Source organism: Rhinopithecus bieti, unplaced genomic scaffold (assembly GCF_001698545.2).
Source record: "Rhinopithecus bieti isolate Rb0 unplaced genomic scaffold, ASM169854v2 scaffold_27016, whole genome shotgun sequence".
Lineage (NCBI taxonomy): Eukaryota > Metazoa > Chordata > Mammalia > Primates > Cercopithecidae > Rhinopithecus > Rhinopithecus bieti.
In genome coordinates, this window is record NW_016812222.1 from 158,877 (window position 1) to 176,776 (window position 17,900).

Here is a 17,900-nt window from a genome sequence, read left to right on the forward strand (position 1 = left end):
ATACAAATGGTTAATATGTTTAGCATTTACATCGTTCTGTGCCCTCGCACACATAATTTCTCATAGTCACACCAAAACTTCTCTAAGAGGGGATTGCTGCTGTTCCTATGCTGCAAATGAAGAAACAAGGGCTCAGAAATGGCAAGTGACTTTGAAATCTTGCACAGCCGGGAAGAGGAAGATCCAATGTTCGCTCCAAAGTCCAGCTGATTCCAGAGTGCCCCCTATGACCTCACTGCCCACCTCCCTCCCGGGCACCTAGGATGGAGCCTATGGCAAGGGGTCATCAAGGTTTTAGCACAGTGATTACAGGAACCACAGCCCAGACACAAAAGCAAGAAACCCTTTGACCGGGCTCCTTCCTATTGCACCAACAGCCTTGTGTTGCTGCAATGAAAACACTTCCCAAACAGCTGTGGCCAAGAGACGCAGAAACTGCCTTGTCCACGGGCCCCACCTCAGACTCCAACACTCACCAAAGAGCAGAGGAGCCCCAAGTATTGGGGACCACAGAAGATGCCATGTGCTCCATGATGCCTGCCCCGACCTGCCTGGCCTACTTGTCTCCCTGCTTCTTGCTGCTGGTACTGGTCTTTGTCCCCTCAGGTAAGTGGAATCTGGGACAGAACAGGATCCACCCCCGGCTGATCAGTCCCTAGAGGGGTGCTAAGTGCTCTGGCATGCCTGGAGAAACTTGACCCCAATGAAGATAGGGTAAAGAGGGGGACACTGAAAATTTGCCTGTCTCCGGCAGAGAGCAGACCCAGCGTCCCAAGAAGCAGCGTAGCGAAGTGATAAGCTCCCAGGCTCTGCGCTCACACCCACTGGCTTCCAGCTTGGATGCTCCTATGCCCACGTCAGATGCTGCAGCTCTTTTAGCCCCAGGAGACTTTTCTACAAAACAGGGACACTCATGGGACCTTCCTCTAGGGCTACTGTGAGTATTAAATAGAAAACTGGTGAGGCTCAGCCCTGGGCCAGCTGCATAGTTTATGAGACCTATTGCAAAATGAAAACTGTGGTCTTTTGTTCAAAAAGTATTGAGCAACACAGCAGAGCATTAAACCAAGCATGGGATCCTTCTAAGCACGGGGCCCTGTGCAACTGTATAAATGGCACAGCCAGGAACCAGCCCTGGCTCAGCTTAAGACGCAGTGGGCTCAAACCTCACCACTAACCAGTTTAAATAACTTCTTTCTGAGCCTCAATTTTTCCAACTGTACAATGGAGCTAAAAATACGACTCAACTTATGACTTAGGAGAATTTAACAAGATTATACCCGTAAGAGCCTGGCATAACAAAGATTTGATAACTGCTGGCGATTACTATCATCATTCCCATGTCTCCTTTAACTCAGGGGCAGGCCAGGTTAGCTCCTGAGTCTTGAGACCCCTGAATATATAGCTCAGTCTCCAAGTCCAGAACCCTCTGATCTACCAGGCAGGAATACTTGGCTCTCAGTGAGCTCATTCCATCTCCTGCCCATCTGGGCCCCTGCTCCAGGCTCTACTGAGATCTAGATTGTGTCCATCACATATTTGGTCCTCCGGGGTGGCCATCCCCAGGAGAGATCCTGGCAGAACCCAGGTGAGGGGTCAGACCTGGGTGCTCCCTTACTCATTGGCCATATGACTTGAGACACCACTTCACTTCTCTGAGCTGATTTCCTCAATTGTAAGATATGAATCGTAATTCCTAGTTCTCATTCCACAAGTACTTTTGAGTGTCTGCTATGTTTTAGACACTAGACTAGGAAATCAGAAATCTAAACTACCCCAGAATAAAAAATGTTCCCAATGATTGTTGGAATAGAATAGATGGAAAATAAGAGAAGTTGCTTAAACCAGTCAGTTGGAAGGTTTGAGTCCAGCTGCATCTCAAGCTGAGTCAGGGCTGGTTCATGGGTGTGCCCTCTATATAGAGGGACAGAACCCCTGCTTAGAAAGGCCCCGTGCTTGGTTTAATGCTCTGCTGTGTTGCTCAACAGTTTTTGAACAAGGGACCTGCATTCCCATTTTGCACTTGGCCTCACAAATTACGTAGCTGGCTCAGGGTTGAGCCTCACCACTTTTCTATTTAATACTCACAGCAGCCCTAGAGAAAGGTCCTATGAGTGCCCCTATTTTGTAGTAGAAGAGACTGGGGCTAACAAATTTTCTATAAGGCTTTTAAAGGGAGCCCCTGTACAGGAACCATGAAATGCAGAGGATGCAGATGGAAAGTAGATGAGAAGGAATCCAGGGTTGGTCCAGCTCCACCAACAAGGCAGAGGCAAACCTCCTAGGACACCTCCTAAAGCCCAAGTGACAACACGGAAGGAGACTCAGAAGGGGAGAGGGAGGGAAGGGGTGTGGGCACCAGGACTTTAGGACTCCAGCTTCTTACCTGGTGTTCACTTCCCCAGACTCACTCCCAGCTGAGATAAGACTTCCTGAGTCCTTCCTTCTTCCTCTCCTCCATTGCTTCTTTCTCCTCACACACACAGGCTTCATCTTTACAAATAATTTATTTTTAACAGCTCTATTGAATGTAGTTGACTAATTAAACCATACATATAGAAAGTAGACAATTTTGTAAGTTTTGTTTGTGAGTGTTGAGTATATTTCACACTTGTGAAATCATCACCAAAATCAGCATCATGAACGTATCCAGAACCCAAAACTTTCCTTGTGATTCATCCTTGCCACTCCTCCTAGTCTCCAAAGCAACCATGGACCTGTGTTCTGTCACTATAGTTTGTATTTTTAAGAATTTTATATAACAAGGATCACACAGTTGTACTCCTTTGTGGCTGGCTTCTTTTACTCAGCATAATTATTTTGAGATTCATTCATGTTGTCACATATGTCAATAGTTCATTTCTTCTCATGTCTATCCATTGTATGGATAAACCCTTTCCCATTCACCTGCAGACAGACATTTGGGTTGTTTGCAGTTTAGGGCTATTATAAATAAAGCATCTGTGAATATTCATGTACAAGTCTTTGTGTGGATATATGCTTTCATTTCTCTTAGGGAAATATCTGAGAATAAAATGACTGGATCATATGGTTGCCGTATGTTTAAGTTTTTCAGATACTGCCAAACTGTTTTTCAAAGGAGTTGTACCATTTTACATTCTCATCAGCAATGTAGGAGGATGGCAGTTCCTACACATCCTCACCAACACTTATTATGGCCAATCTTTTTAATTTTAGTCATTCTACTGGGTATATAGTAATATCTTACTGTGATTTTTTTTTTTTTTTTGAAACAGGGTCTCACTCTGTTGCCCAGGCTGGAGTGCAGTGGCCTGATCTCAGCTCACTGCAACCTCCATCTCCCTGGCTCAAGCGATCCTCCCACCTTAGCCTACCAAGTAACTGTGACTACAAGCGCACGTCACTACGCCCAGCTAATTTTTGTGGTTGGTTGGTTGGTTGGTTGTTTTTTTTTGTTTTGGCAGAGACAAAGTTTCACCATATTGCCCAGGCTGGTCTTGAACTCCTGGGATCCAGTGATCTACCTGCCTCAGCCTCCCAAAGTCCTGGGATTACCAGCCTCTCACTGTGATTTTAACTCCCTGACATGTAATGATGCTGAACATTTTTTACATTATGCATCCCTTTTTGGTGAAGGGTCTATTCGACTCCCATTTTTTAAGCGTGTTTCTTATTATTGAGTTTTGAGAGTTCTTTATATATTATGGATACAAATATTTTGCCAGATATATGCTTTGCAAAGATTTTTCTCCTACTCTGTGACTTGTCTTTTTATTCTTTTACAAGTGTTTTCTGAACAGCAGGAGTTCTTAATTTTTATGAAGTCCAATTCATCAATTTGTCTTTAATGGATCACAATTTTGGTGTTACATCTAAGAAATCTTTGCGTAGCCCAAAGTTACAAAGTTTTTTTCCATGTTTGCAGCTAGAATTTGTATAGTTTAACACTTTATGTTTAGTTATATGATCTATTTTGAGTTAATTTTTATATAGTTTGAGGTATAAACCAAAGTTCATTTGTTTGCACATGTATTTCCAATGGTTCTTGGACCATTGTTGAGAAAACTCCCCATTCTCCATTGAATTGTCTTTGCACCTTTGTCAAATATCAGATAATTATAGTTAGGAGCCATGGCATGCACCTGTACTCCTAGCTACTCAGGAGGATTGCTTGAGACTAGCAGTTTGAGGCTGCAGTGTGCTATGATGATCACACCCAGAACAGCCCTGCACTCCAGCCTGGACAACATAGTGAGACCTCATCTCTTTTTAAAAAATCAGTTGCCTCTATTTGCATGGACTATTTCTAGACTCTCTATTCAGTTCCACTGGTATGTTTATCTATCTTTCTGCAGTACCACACTGTCTTAATCACTGTAACATTATCTAAGTCTTGAAAGCAGGTGGTGTTAGTTTTCTAACTTTACTCTCTTTCAAATTGTTTTGGCTATTCTATAAATTTTAGATTTAGTATATCAGTTCTAAAGGGAAGCCTGCTAGGATTTGAACAGGAATGGCATTGAGTTATATATCAACTTAAGAGAACTGACATCTAAGCAATATTGAATCTTCCAACATATGAACAGTGTGTACCTCTCTATTTAGGCTTGATTTTTTTTCTCTCTCTCTCTCAGTAATGTCTTGTAAGTTTTCAGTTTGCAGTTTCTTCACATTTTTGGCTAAATATTTTCTATTTTTTATGATATTGATGACTGGAAATTTTTAAATTCCAATTTCAAATTGTTTATTGCTAGTATATAGTAATACATATAATTTTGTACATTGATCTTTTATCGTCAACCTTGCTAGACTCATTTATTAGATCTAGTGGCCTTTTTAAGAAATTTTCATTGCAATTTTAATTATGTCATCTGCACATAAAGATAGTTTTATTTTTTCTTTCAAATCTGGATGTCTTTTATTTCCTACTACCTTTTAGCACGGTTAGTACCTATCCTACAATAATGAATAGAAATGGTAAAAACAGGCATCCTTGTCTGGTTCCTGATCTGCAGGGAAAACATTCATTTTTGCACCACTAAGCTTGATATAGTTGATGTAGGATTTTCACAGGTGCCCCTTATCAACTTGAAAAAGCTTCCTTATCTTCCTAGTTTGCTGAGAGTTATTATTAGGAATCCATGTTCAATTTTGAAAACTGCTTTTTCTGCATCTGTTGAGATGATTATATGAGTGCATGCATATGTGTGTGTGTGTGTGTTTAGTTATATGGTAAATTACATTGATTGATTTTTGAATGTTAAACCAACTTTATATTCCAGGGATAAGCTCAACTTGATCATAATGTATTATACTTTCTATATATTGCTGATTGCTGAATTCGGTTTACTAAAATGTTGTTTAAAATTTATTATCTATGTTCATGAGAGATATTGGTTTTCTTTCCTCATAAGGAAAAGGCTTCGGTTTCAAGATAACACAGGGACTCATAGAACAGTTAGAAAAGCATACTCCTTTTCTCAACTTTTCTAAAAGTATTTGTATAAAATTGGTATTATTTCTTTCTTAAAGATATGGAAAATTTGGCCAGGCATGGTGACTCATGTCTGTAATCCCAGCACTTTGGGAGGCTGAGGCAGGCGGATCACTTGAGGCCAGGAGTTCAAGACCAGCCTGGCTAACATGGCGAAACCCTGCCTCTACCAAAAATATAAAAATTAGCCGGGCATGGTGGCGCATGCCTATAATCGCAGCTACTCAGGAGGCTGAGGCAGGAGAATCGCTTGAACCTGGGAGGCAGAGATTGGAGTGAGCTGAGATCACGCCCCTGTACTCCAGCCTGGGTGACAGAGTGAGGCTCTGTCTCAAAAAAAAAAAAAGAAAAAGATATGGAAAATTCACGAATGAAACTTTCTAAGATTGGAGCTTTATTTCCAGGAAGATTTTTAACAACAGATTTAACATTTTAATAAATAATAGGGCTAACCAGGTTATCTTTTTCTTCTTGAGAAAGCTTTGGCAGTGTATCTTTTTCAAGGAATTTGTTCATGTTACCTAATTTGTCAAATATACATAACTTGAAGTTTTCCATAATATTCCCTTATTATTCTATTAATAAGAGTAAAATCTGTAGTAGTATCACCAATCTGATTCCTTATTTTAATAATTTAGGTTCTTTCTGTGTGTGTCCTGTCTGTTCAATCTGACTAGAGATTTATCTATTTTAGTGATCTTCTCAAAGATTTTCTTCTTCTCATTGATTTTTCTGCGTGTGTGTGTGTGTGTGTGTGTTCTGTATAGAGTTTCATTTAGAGCGTGATGATTTCCTTTCTTTCACTACTTTGGGTTTAGTTTATTGGCCTTCTTTGTACTTTCTTAAGGTGGAAAGTGGGTAATTTATTTAAGTCCTTTCTTCTTTCCAAATATAGGCATTTAATACTACAAATTTCCCCTTGCTTTAATGGGATCCTGCAAATTTTTATATTATGTTTCCATTTTCATTCAGTTTAAAATACTTTCTAATTTCTCTGGTTTTAATTGATACATAACATTTGTACATATTTATGGGGTTCATGTAATACATTATTACATGCATAGGATGTGTAATAAATGAGTCCAGGTATTTGGGATATCCATCACCTCAGGTAATTTTCATTTATCTGTATTAGGAACATTTTAAGTCCTCTCTTCCAGCTATTTTGAAATGTACAATACATTGTTGTTAACTATAGTTACCATACTCTGATATCAAATGGCAGGATATTATTCCTTCTATCTAACTGTATGTGTGTACCCATTAACAAATCTCTCTCATCCCCCTCTCCCTACACTCACTCTTCCCCACATCTGGTAAGTATCATTCTACCCTCTACCTTCATGAGATCAATTTTTTTAGCTCCCACGTATGAGTGAAAACATGTGATGTTTGTCTTTCTGTGCCTGGTTTATTTCACTTAACATAATGACCTCCACCTTCATTCATGTTGTGGCAAATGACAGAATTTCATTTGTTTTTATAGCCAAATAGTATTCCATACTGGCCATCCAGTAGTGGTATTGCTGGGTGATATGGCAGTTCTACTTTTAGATTTTTGAGAAATCTCCATACTGTTTTTCATAGTGGCTGTACTAATTTACATTCCCACCAACCATGTATAAACTTTCCTTTTTTTTTTTTTTTTTGGCAACCTTACCAGCATATATTTGTTGTGGTTTGTTTATTTTATTTTGGTTTTTTTTTTTATTGTTCCCTTTTTAATAGTCATTCCAACTGGGGTAAGATGATATCTCATTGTGGTCTTGATTTGCATTTCCCTGATGATTAGTGATGTTGAGCATTTTTTTCATGTGCCTGTTGGCCATTTGTATGTCTTCTTTTGAGAAATGTTGATTCATTTCCTTTGCCAACTTTTTAATGAGTTTTTTTAACTGTTGAGTTGTTTGAGTTTCCTGTATATTTTGGATATTAGATTAGTCCCCGGTCAGGTGAGTACTTTGCAAATATTTTCTTTCATTCAAGAGTTTGTTTCTTCACTCTGTTGATAGTTTCTTTTATTATGAAGAAGCTTTTTAGTTTAATATAGTCCCATTTTTCTATTTTTGTCTTAGTTGCCTGACCCTTTTGAGGTCTTAGTCATAAAATCTTTACCTATACCAGTGTCCTGAAGTGCTTCCCCTGTTTTCTTCTAGTAGTTTTTATAGTTTTAGGTCCTACAGTTAGATCTTTAATTCATCTTTAGTTGATTTTAGTATATGGTGGGAAATAGCAGTCTACTTTTATTCTTCTGCATATGGATATTCAGTTTTTCCAGCACAATTTATTGAATGTATATTCTTGATACCTTTGCCAAAATCAATTGGCTGTAAATACATGGATTTATTTCTGTGTTTTCTATTCTATGCCATTGGTCTATTATACCATTTGTCTATGTATTCTATGCTATTGGTCTATTATACCAATACCACATCCCAATCAAGAAGAAATGTACAAAATCCCAGAAAAAGAACATAAAATATTGATACTGAAGAAGCTCAGTATCTGAGCTGTAGATACTTGTAGAAGTATCTACAAGATAATTCTGAAAAACAAAACAAAGAAATCAGAAAACACTCCAAGATATTGCTCTAGGCAAAGGTTTTGTGGCTAAGACTTCAGAAAGACAGGCAACAAAGACAAAAAAAGACAAATGGGACTATATTAAACTAAAAAGCTTCTTCACTGAAGAAAATCAACTGAGTGAAGAGACAACCTCCTGAATGAGAGATAATATTCACAAAGTACTCATTTGACAAGGGACTAATATCTGGAATATATAAGGAACTCAAACAACAGTTAAAAAAGCAAACAAACAAATAAAGAATCTAATTAAAAATGAGCAAAGGAAAGGAATGAATAAACATTTCCCAAAGAAGACATACAAATGGCCAAGAGATATATGAAAAAAAGCTCAACATCACTCATCAGGGAAATGCAAATCAAAACCGTAATGAGATATCGTCTTATCCCGGTGAGAATGGCCATTGTTAAAAAGACACATAAACAAACAAACAAACAAAACAGGCCAGGTGCTGTGGCTCATGCCTGTAATCCCAGCACTTTGGGAGGCTGAGGAGGGCAGATCACCTAAGGTCAGAGGTTCGAGACCAGCCTGGCCAATATGGTGAAACCTTGTCGCTACTGAAAATACAAAAATTAGCCGAGTGTAGTGCCATGTTCCTGTAATTCCAGCTACTCAGGAGGCTGAGGCAGGAGAATCACTTGACCCCAGGAGGTGGAGTTTGCAGTGAGCCAAGATGGTGCCACTGCACTCCAGCCTGGGTGACAGAGCAAGACTTCCTCTCAAAAACAAAGAAAAAAAAGATGAGGATGAGGAGAAAAGAGAACTCTTATATGCTATTGGTGGGAACATAAATTAGTACAGCCATTATGGAAAACAGTATGGAGATTTCTCAAAAATCTAAAAATAGAACTGCCATATGATCCAGCAATCCTAGAATGGGTATTTATCCACAGGAAAAGAAATCAATATATCAAAGGAGTGCATGCATTTCTATGTTTATTGCAGCAATATTCACAATTGCAGATGTATGGAATCAATTTATGCATCAATCAACGGATGAATTGATAAAGAAAAAAATATGTATATATATATAGAGAGAGAGAGAGTCCCCAAGCACACCCACAATGGAATACTATTCCACCATTAAAAAATCATAATAATGAAATCATGTAGGCATTCACAGCAACACGGATGGAACTGGAGATTATTATGTTAAGTGAAGTAAGCCGTACTCAGGAGGCTGAGGCAGGAAAATTGTTTGAACCTATGAGGTGGAGGTTGCAATGAGCCAAGATCATGCCATCACACTCCAAAAAAAGAAGGAAGGAAGGAAGGAAGGAAGGAAGGAAGGAAGGAAGGAAGGAAGGAATGGGGGAGCCAGACACAGAAAGACAACTATGCAGGTGCTAAAAATGATCTCATGAAAGTAGAAAGTGTAATGACAGATACCAAAGACTAGGAAAGGTGATGGGTCTGAGGGAGAGGGATTAAGAGTGAGGTTGGTGAATGGGTACGAACACACAGTTAGATAAAAGGAATAAATTCTAATGTTTGATAGCAGAGTAGGGTGACTATAATTCACAACAATGTATTATGTTCTTCAAAATAGCTACAAAAGAGGACCTGAAATGTACCCAACACATAGAAATAATAAATACTCAGGTGATGGATACCAAAAAAAAGAAACTTACAATAGTAAACTCACATTTCTCCCCTCCCAGTCTTTATTCTACTGATGTCATAACTTCCAGTTATACATGTGTCAGAAGCCTCACAATAGAATGTTATTTTTTTAAATCCGTTTGGGGCCTTGATTTTAGGATTTCTTGGGTGGACCAGAACACTTCTTTCTGGGCTGCGTACTCTCTTCTGTGGAGTTTCCCCAGTGCCCTGACAATCATGGGTTTTACCAGTTTGGCTGGTGGGAACAGGCACTATTCTTAGCCCTGTGCTGAGAGATGGGCACAGTTCTGTGCATGTGTGTGAGGAAATTCCCTGAGGCCAGGGAAAAAAACAACAGGAAGGATTAGTGATCACAGATCTGACTGGCTCAACTAATGCTTGAGAGTGGATGTTGCTGAATTTCTTGAAACTAAGGACATGAAGGACAAAAGCAATCCCTAGGATTCAACATGCGGTTATCACTTCGTCACAATTGTGAGAAAGTTTTTCTTGGTGGTTAACAGCACATGCCTAGCTGAAGATAGGTAGAAATAGAATTTAGAATTCCATAACTCTTTCCTAGATCCTCTTAGAAGGGAATGTTTGCTTCACCTTCTTACTCTCCTCGCCTCATTCACGACTGAGAAACACCATGATATACTGCAAACAAATATGTGGAGTGCGACTGAGCTATTCACAAAGGCTGATGGGAATACAGACAAAAAGGAAACTCGGGGTACAAAACTGCTGACCTTGGGTTGAGCAGAATCTTAAGTCACCTGATCTGAGTTCAAATCCTGAACATGATATCTACTGAATGCATGGTTCACCTCATGTTTCTTTACCACTGTGAGCATTCATTTTCTTTCTCATCTCAAAAATGGAGATTATAGGCTGGGCATGGTGGCTCACACCTGTAATTCCAGCACTTTGGGAAGCCAAGGGGAAGGAATCACTCGAGCACAGGAGTTTGAGACCAGCCTGGGCAACATAGTGAGTACCCATCACTACAAAAAAAATTTTTTAAATAAATAATAAACGGAAAAGTTTTTAAAATTGAGATTATAACAGCATCTACCTCACAGAATTGTTAGAAGGAGTACATGTGATGATGTTTGTGACCCAGAATGCCCATAGGAGGCCTCAGCCCTCTTTCTCTGTATGCACTTTGAGGACAAACTCAACAGTTCAACCTGTCTTCAAAATAGACTCACTTTACAACACATTAACATGAACTGCAGTCTGCTGAAGAATTCACAGGAGGCAGGAAGGGTATTTACACTGAACCCCGCAACACACAAACCTACGTCTCTGAAGGGTGGCATTTGAAGATTAACAGCCAGAGCTCCAGAAACAGGCTGACAGGGCTTGAATCAAGCCTGTCACTCTCCTACTGGGTGATGTGTGAGTCTGCCAGAGCTTCCATAACGAAGTAGCATGGCGTGGGTGACTTGAACAAGAAAAATGTAATTTCTCACAATTCTGGAGGCTGGAAACTGAGATCAAGATGTCTGTAGGGCTGGTTTGTCTGAGGCTTCTCTCCTCAGCCTATAGACGGCCGCCTTCTCCCTGTATCTTCACATGGTCTTCCCCCTGTATGTGTGTGTCTAACTTTCCTCTCCTTATAAGGACACCAGTTGGATGAGATTAAGGCCCAACCCCAATGACCTCATTTTAACTGAATTACCTCCTTAAAGACACTATCTCCAAATACGTCACATTCTGAGGTACTGGAGGTTAGGACATCAACATGTGCATTTGGGAGACACAATCCTAGCAGATGATCCTGGGACAGCTGCCTAACCTTTCTGGGCCCTCAGTTTCCTCTGTCAAAAAATGGGAATAATGCCATTTACCTTACCGTAGCATTGTGAAGAATAAGTGACATAATGCATGCAGGACCCAGCACATGGTAAGCACTTGAGTATTATTTATTATTTGTAGGTTTTTCCATTGCATAGCTCAGTTCTCTCTCTGCAGCCAGCCATCTTGTCCCCTCTTTCCCTACCCTCTCTAATGACACTCCTGTCTTGTCCTGGGCCATTGTTCTTGGCCAGATGATGGTTTGATGGTTTTAAGCGTGTCATTTACTGCTCCAAGTCCTTCCTGCCCAGTGCAAGGTCTTTCTTCCTCTTTTGTAGATGCCTCTGGGCAGAGCAGCAGGAATGACGGGCAGGTGTTACAGCCCGAGGGCCCCATGCTGGTGGCAGAAGGCGAGACACTCCTACTGAGGTGTATGGTGGTCAGCTCCTGTGCCGATGGTATAAAATGGGTCAAGATGAGCACGAAGGACCAACAAGAAATTTATAACTTTAAACATGGCTCCTTCCCCGGGGTGATGCCCATGATCCAACGGACATCAGAACCACTGAATTGCGATTATTCCATCTATATCCACAATGTCACCAAGGAGCATACTGGAACCTACCACTGTGTGAGGTTTGATGGTTTGAGTGAATATTCAGAAATGAAATCAGATGAAGGCACCTCAGTGCTTGTGAAGGGTGAGTATCAGGCCCTGCAGACCACACATTTGCTCTGGTCTGTTTCCCTGCACAGTCACCTTTATCCACTGTATCATGCTGTATCACACAAAATTGCAGCAGCATACAACAATACATATTTGTATGCACATTTACATGTGGCTGGGTGGTTCCACTCCTCATGTCTCATGCCAGAGCCCAGGCTGGAGAGGTAGCAAATATGTGGGGCATGTTTTTCTCATAGAGATGGCAGAAGCAGAAGCCCAGTCCCAACGCTTCAAGTACACCTCAAGCATCCACTCACATTATGTCTGCTAACAGCCCATTGGCTAAAGCAAGTCATGTGGCTCAGCTCCAAGTCAAGGGACAAGGAAGAATACTCTTCCACCATGCAGCCAAGGTAAGAGTGTGGATGTACCCCATTACAAGCACAGAGTCAAAACCTGAGGCTGATCATGTCATCTACCACACTCCCCAAGTAATCAATCATGGCATCTGTAAGTCCACCTATGGTGACCTGAATACCCAAATCCTGGGCCTGTCATTGAATAGCAGTTCCTTCTTAAGTCAGTTACCCTGGCTCTACATGCCTCAAGTGCTATGCTTGTAAAACAGGCAATATAATTTGTACTTCAAGAGTCATTTGGGTGATCAAATAGAATGGATGCTTGTGGAACCACCCCATAAACTAGTGACGTGGAGAGTATCTGTATGTGGGAGTTCATTTTAACTTGATGCCAGATTCAGGAAGGCTTCACTGGCTTCTTCCAAGCCATAATGGTTGCTCTGTAGTCCTGCTGTCTTCTGGGTTTCCACCTCTGGGCATATTTTTGACCATCTCCACTGGAAGACAGAGAATGGCTTCAGGGCCAGGCACTTGTATGTATTCCTGAGTTTCATGTTCCCCAGTCCTACCATTGGTATGTAGTAGGTACTCAGAGCTTTTTTACTGAACCAGTCAACTAGTGAGTAATAAAGAAAGCAGGAGGGAGTGGCCGAGTGAAGAAATCTGGAAAGAAGGAAGGGAGGGAAAACACCAGGGAGGAAATGAGTGAAAGATGGAAGAGGAGATGGAATCCAACAAGGACCTCCTCTTTGGCTTCAGGAGCTGGGGACCCTGAACCAGACCTGTGGATCATCCAGCCCCAGGAATTGGTGTTGGGGATCACTGGAGACACGGTCTTTCTGAACTGCACAGTGCTTGGAGACGGTCCCCCCGGACCCATCAGGTGGTTCCAGGGAGCTGGTCTGAGCCGGGAGGCCATTTACAACTTTGGAGGCATCTCCCACCCAAAGGCGACAGCGGTGCGGGCCTCCAACAATGACTTCAGCATTCTTCTGCAAAACGTGTCCAGTGAGGATGCAGGCACCTATTACTGTGTGAAGTTTCAGAGGAAACCCAACAGGCAATACCTGTCTGGACAGGGCACCAGGCTCAAAGTGAAAGGTGAGACAATTGGTTCTGGAGTTGTCGGGGGAGAGGAGCAGGTATTCATGAGGAATTTTTCTACATGTCCCGAACAAGTCAGTTCTTCCCAGCCTCCGTGTCTTTACATAAGTTTTTCCGTCTACCTGGAATGCTGTCTCCTTTTCTCTGAAAACTCCTACTCATCCTTCAAGGCCCAGCACAAATGGCCCCTCCTCTGTAAAACCTTCTCCTCTCAAGCTGAGTTAATTTCTCCCCATTCTGGTTGCCACAGAACTCTGTATAGATCATTAACAATTCAACAAACATCAGCCAGGTGCCATAGCTCACTCCTGTAATCCCAGCACTTTGGGAGGTCAAGGTGGGTAGATCACCTGAGTCAGGAGTTCGAGACCAACCTGACCAACATGGTGAAACCCTGTCACTACTAAAAGTACAAAATTAGTCAGGCATGGTGGTGCATGGCTATAATCCCAGATACTTGGGAGGCTGAGGCAGGTGAATCGCTTGAACCTGGGAGGCGGAGGTTGCAGTGAGCCAAGATCACAGCACCATTGTACTCCAGCCTGGGCAACAAGAGCAAAACTCCATCTCAAATAATAGTAACAATAATAATTCAACAAACATCTACTACATGCCTGTTGAGTGTCCTGCACTGTACTAAGCACTGGAGACACTGCAATGAATTAGACATGTCCATACTCTAAAGGTGCTCCAGTAGAAAATCTAACTTTGTCCTTCATAGCTGCAGGGTTTGACTTCTAGCCCGCACCCAGGTAGAAACTGGCAGACTCATTCCAGAGACCCCAGCTCCTAGGACTTAGGAAGTGGTGGGAGATAAAGGGAAGTATGAGAAAGCCTCTCTCCCTTGCAGCAAAATCTACCTCTTCCCAAGAGGCAGAATTCACCAGTGAACATGCAACTGAGATGTCTCCAACAGGTAAGTGTACCCACCTCAGTGGAGTCGATGAGTCCCCCACAGGCAAGGGGGCCATGAATGGCTTGGTCATGGGAAGGGAGCAGTCCCAGACTCCTGAGGCTAATCTGCCACCAAGAAAGCTCCCAGGACTTCATCTCAACTTCGGAACTAGGACCCCAGAGAACCATGTTATAACAGCTCAGTTATAATGAACTTTCTCATAGCCAGGGCCATGTAACTGTTTAGTGGGAAATTTTGCTTGAGAGGTGGTGAGCTCCCTGTGAATCTGAGTGTAGGGCTGTGAGGCTATGCACAGCAACACTGGAGAACATGGCTTTGTAGCTAAACCTCCTGGATGGAGCCCCTTCCTAATATGATGGGCAGGTTCTTGCCCCTTGAATCTGGTATCTGACTCTATGAACTAGGGAGGAGGGGACAAGAATCAGAGAGCCTACTTCACGGGGTTGTGTGTGCACTCAATGAGATCACACATGCCAAGTGTCCAGAATTGTGCCTGGCATATCTCCTGTTAACATTCGAGGGCTCTCAGTATGTGGTGGGAGCTTGTGATAGACGTGGTCAGATTTGCCTTCCTGATGCTCGGCCCTGCTCCTGCCATTCATGGGGACCAGACTGCCTGGGTCCCGTGACTTCTCTAACATGTGTGGCACTGAGAAAATCATTTCCCCACTCTGGGTCTATCTCCTTATCTATAAAAATTGGATCACTATCCTACACTGTAGGATTACCTTGAGGATTGCATTAGGCAATCAGGAAGAGCAGAGGTTAGGGATGCGACTGAGATGATTACAGGTGCAGGTAGAATATTGGGCAACCATTCTCTGGGCCCAGGGCAGAGGGAAGGGTGGTCTTTGATCTCATCTTTCAACGTAGAAAGGATACAACTCCAGAGGTTATACAGCAGCAGGATGTGACCTTGCTCATGGGCAGCACTGAGGTGTGGGCTGTGGGGCCCTCACCATGGGTCCCGCCTGAGCTCTCTCCTGTGCCTACCAGGCCTCCTGGTTGTGTTTGCACCTGTGGTCCTGGGGCTGAAGGCAATTACATTGGCTGCACTCCTACTGGCTCTGGCTACCTCTCGGAGGAGCCCTGGGCAAGAAGATGTCAAGACCACAGACCCAGCAGAAGCCATGAACACCTTAGCATGGAACAAGGATCAAGAGTGAGGAGTCAGCCCAAGACTGGGGATCCTCTGAGTTGGAGAGGAGCCAGGGCTCCTCAACCATTTCCCTACCTCCAGTCCCAGCCTCCAGATGCCCCCAGGCCTCATGACAAAGTCCTAGATCCCTACATCTGGTTTTGGTCCACCTAGTGAAATTCCCCTCTTTGCACCGGGCTTCCCTCTAAAGTGTCTCCCTTTCTCCTTTTGGCCTGTTCAAGACCTCCTTGCTTTTCAGTCTCTGGCTCAGTCTCTCCTCAACACCCTTGCCCCTGCTGAAGCCCTTTCTGGTGAGCCCTGCCCCTTTCCCCACCTCACCACATCCTTCTTGGCCTCCAACATCCAACTCAGAGTCTTCTTCCCAGGAGGTGTCCCTAAGCATCTCTGAGCTCAACCAGCCAGACCATCTGTGCTCCTCCATCTACACCCTTCTCCCCACCCCTTCCTGCCTTCCTTCCATCCCCCTCATGGCTGGCTTGGGTGGGTGTAATATTAGAATGCAGGTTCAGCAAATATAACAAAGCTCTTAAATAACAGTTGCTTAAACCAGTGGAAATCAACCAGAAAGTTGACCATCAGCAGGCCAAGCAATACAGAGACTCCCTGGTTTTGAGACCCAGGATTCATTGATCTCGTTGCTACCAGGTCCACCTTCTAGGCAGCCAGACTGGAGAAGAAGGCAGGGAAGGGGAGCAGGACCCTCCCCTTTAAGGGCACAGTCAGGAACTTGGCCACCTCACTTACCTCTACTTGGCTGGAATGGGGTCACATGGTCACAACCTAGCTGCAAGAAAGGCTGGGAAATGTAGTCTTTATTTCCGGCAACAATGCGCCCAGCTGCAAATTTTCACTTGAGAAACCGGATGGTAGAAATCAGGAGATAACCAGTTATCTCCGCCACAGCGGCATACAGGCAGCCTCTCACCTGCCCTGTGGTATACCTGAGTTTAATGCCCAGCTAGCTGGCCAGCACTTCTTCCCACCATCACCTCCCCTAGGGCACCATGATGTGGAGCAGTAGTTCCCAAGAAGAGTGATTTTGCCCCCATGGGACTTTTGGCAATGTCTAGCAACCTGGGGGGTGCTACCACCATCTAGTGGACTGAGCAGCCCTGACATGGGGAAGATTGTGTATGCCCAGGAGTCAGACACACCTGCCTTTAACCCTGAGGCCTCTGCCCCCTCCCTGTACGCCCTTAGTGACTAATCAGAGTCTCTTCACATCACAGAACATCCAGGATACTAATGTGGACTTTTCTGCATTGTGTAAGAACCAATTCAAGGCCAGGCACAGTGGCTTATGCCTGTAATCCCAGCACTTTGGGAGGCCGAGACAGGTGGATCACCTCAGTTCAGGAGTTTGAGACCAGCCTGGCCAACATGGTGAAACTCCGTCTCTACTAAAAATACAAAAAATTATGCAGGCATGGTGGCGGGCGCCTGTAATCCCAGCTACTTGGGAGGATGGAGCAGGAGAATCGCTTGAACTGGGAAGCAGAGGCTGCAGTGAGCTGAGACAGCACCATTGCACTCCAGCCTGGGCAACAAGAGCAAAACTCCATCTCAAAAAAAGAAAAAAAAAAGAACCAATTCAATTCTGCATTTACTGAGGGCCGACTATGTGCTCTATGTACTGTGTGCACTCAATACATGTAAATTCCCTTTTCTCTTTCCAGGCAAATATTTATTAGCACTATAGCGGGGAGTAGATGAGTCTAGATGTTTTCATTACAACAAACAGAAAACAGCTTGAACTAAGCCAGAGAGAACAGTAATTTAGTCTGAGAATGGAATAAATCATTGAATTACCAGACATTAGAGAGGGTAGGGAAGGTAGGCTGAATACTAACCCCCACCCCAAAGATATCCATGTCCTAAACTCTGGAACCTGTGACTGTTACCTTGTATGTTAAAAAGGAAAAAAAAAAGACTATGCAGGTGTGATTAAATTAAGAATCTTGAGATAGGGGTGGGGGTTTATCCTGGATTATCTAAGTGAGCCCTAAAAGAGATGTTAAGTATCCTTACAAGAAAGATACAGAAGGAGCTTCAATGTAAGAGAAGAGAAAGCAATGTGACCACAGAGGCAGAGTTTGGAGCGATGTGACCACAGGTTAAGGAATGCCAGCAGCCACCAGAAGCTAGAAGAATCAAGGAAGAAATTCTGCCCCTGGAGCCTCCGGAGGAAGCGTGGCCCTGCCAATACCTTGATTTCAGACTTCAGGAC

General features: G+C 43.0%; 1 protein-coding gene across 2 annotated transcripts; it reads left to right on the forward strand.

The window, feature by feature from the left end:
- The first annotated feature begins 294 nt into the window (after window positions 1-294).
- Window positions 295-17,900, forward strand: SIRPB2 (signal regulatory protein beta 2). 2 transcript variants are annotated; one of them, XM_017895766.1, is made up of 5 exons: window positions 295-606; window positions 11,807-12,169; window positions 13,254-13,595; window positions 14,449-14,514; window positions 15,511-17,900. In XM_017895766.1, exons 1-5 carry the CDS (start codon window positions 393-395, stop codon window positions 15,678-15,680), a joined length of 1,155 nt encoding a protein of 384 aa, XP_017751255.1. In that variant the 5' UTR covers window positions 295-392; the 3' UTR covers window positions 15,681-17,900. The 2 variants fall into 2 exon arrangements, with proteins under 2 accessions (XP_017751255.1, XP_017751256.1); XM_017895767.1 differs by lacking the exon at window positions 14,449-14,514 and having other exon boundaries at window positions 403-606; window positions 15,511-17,014.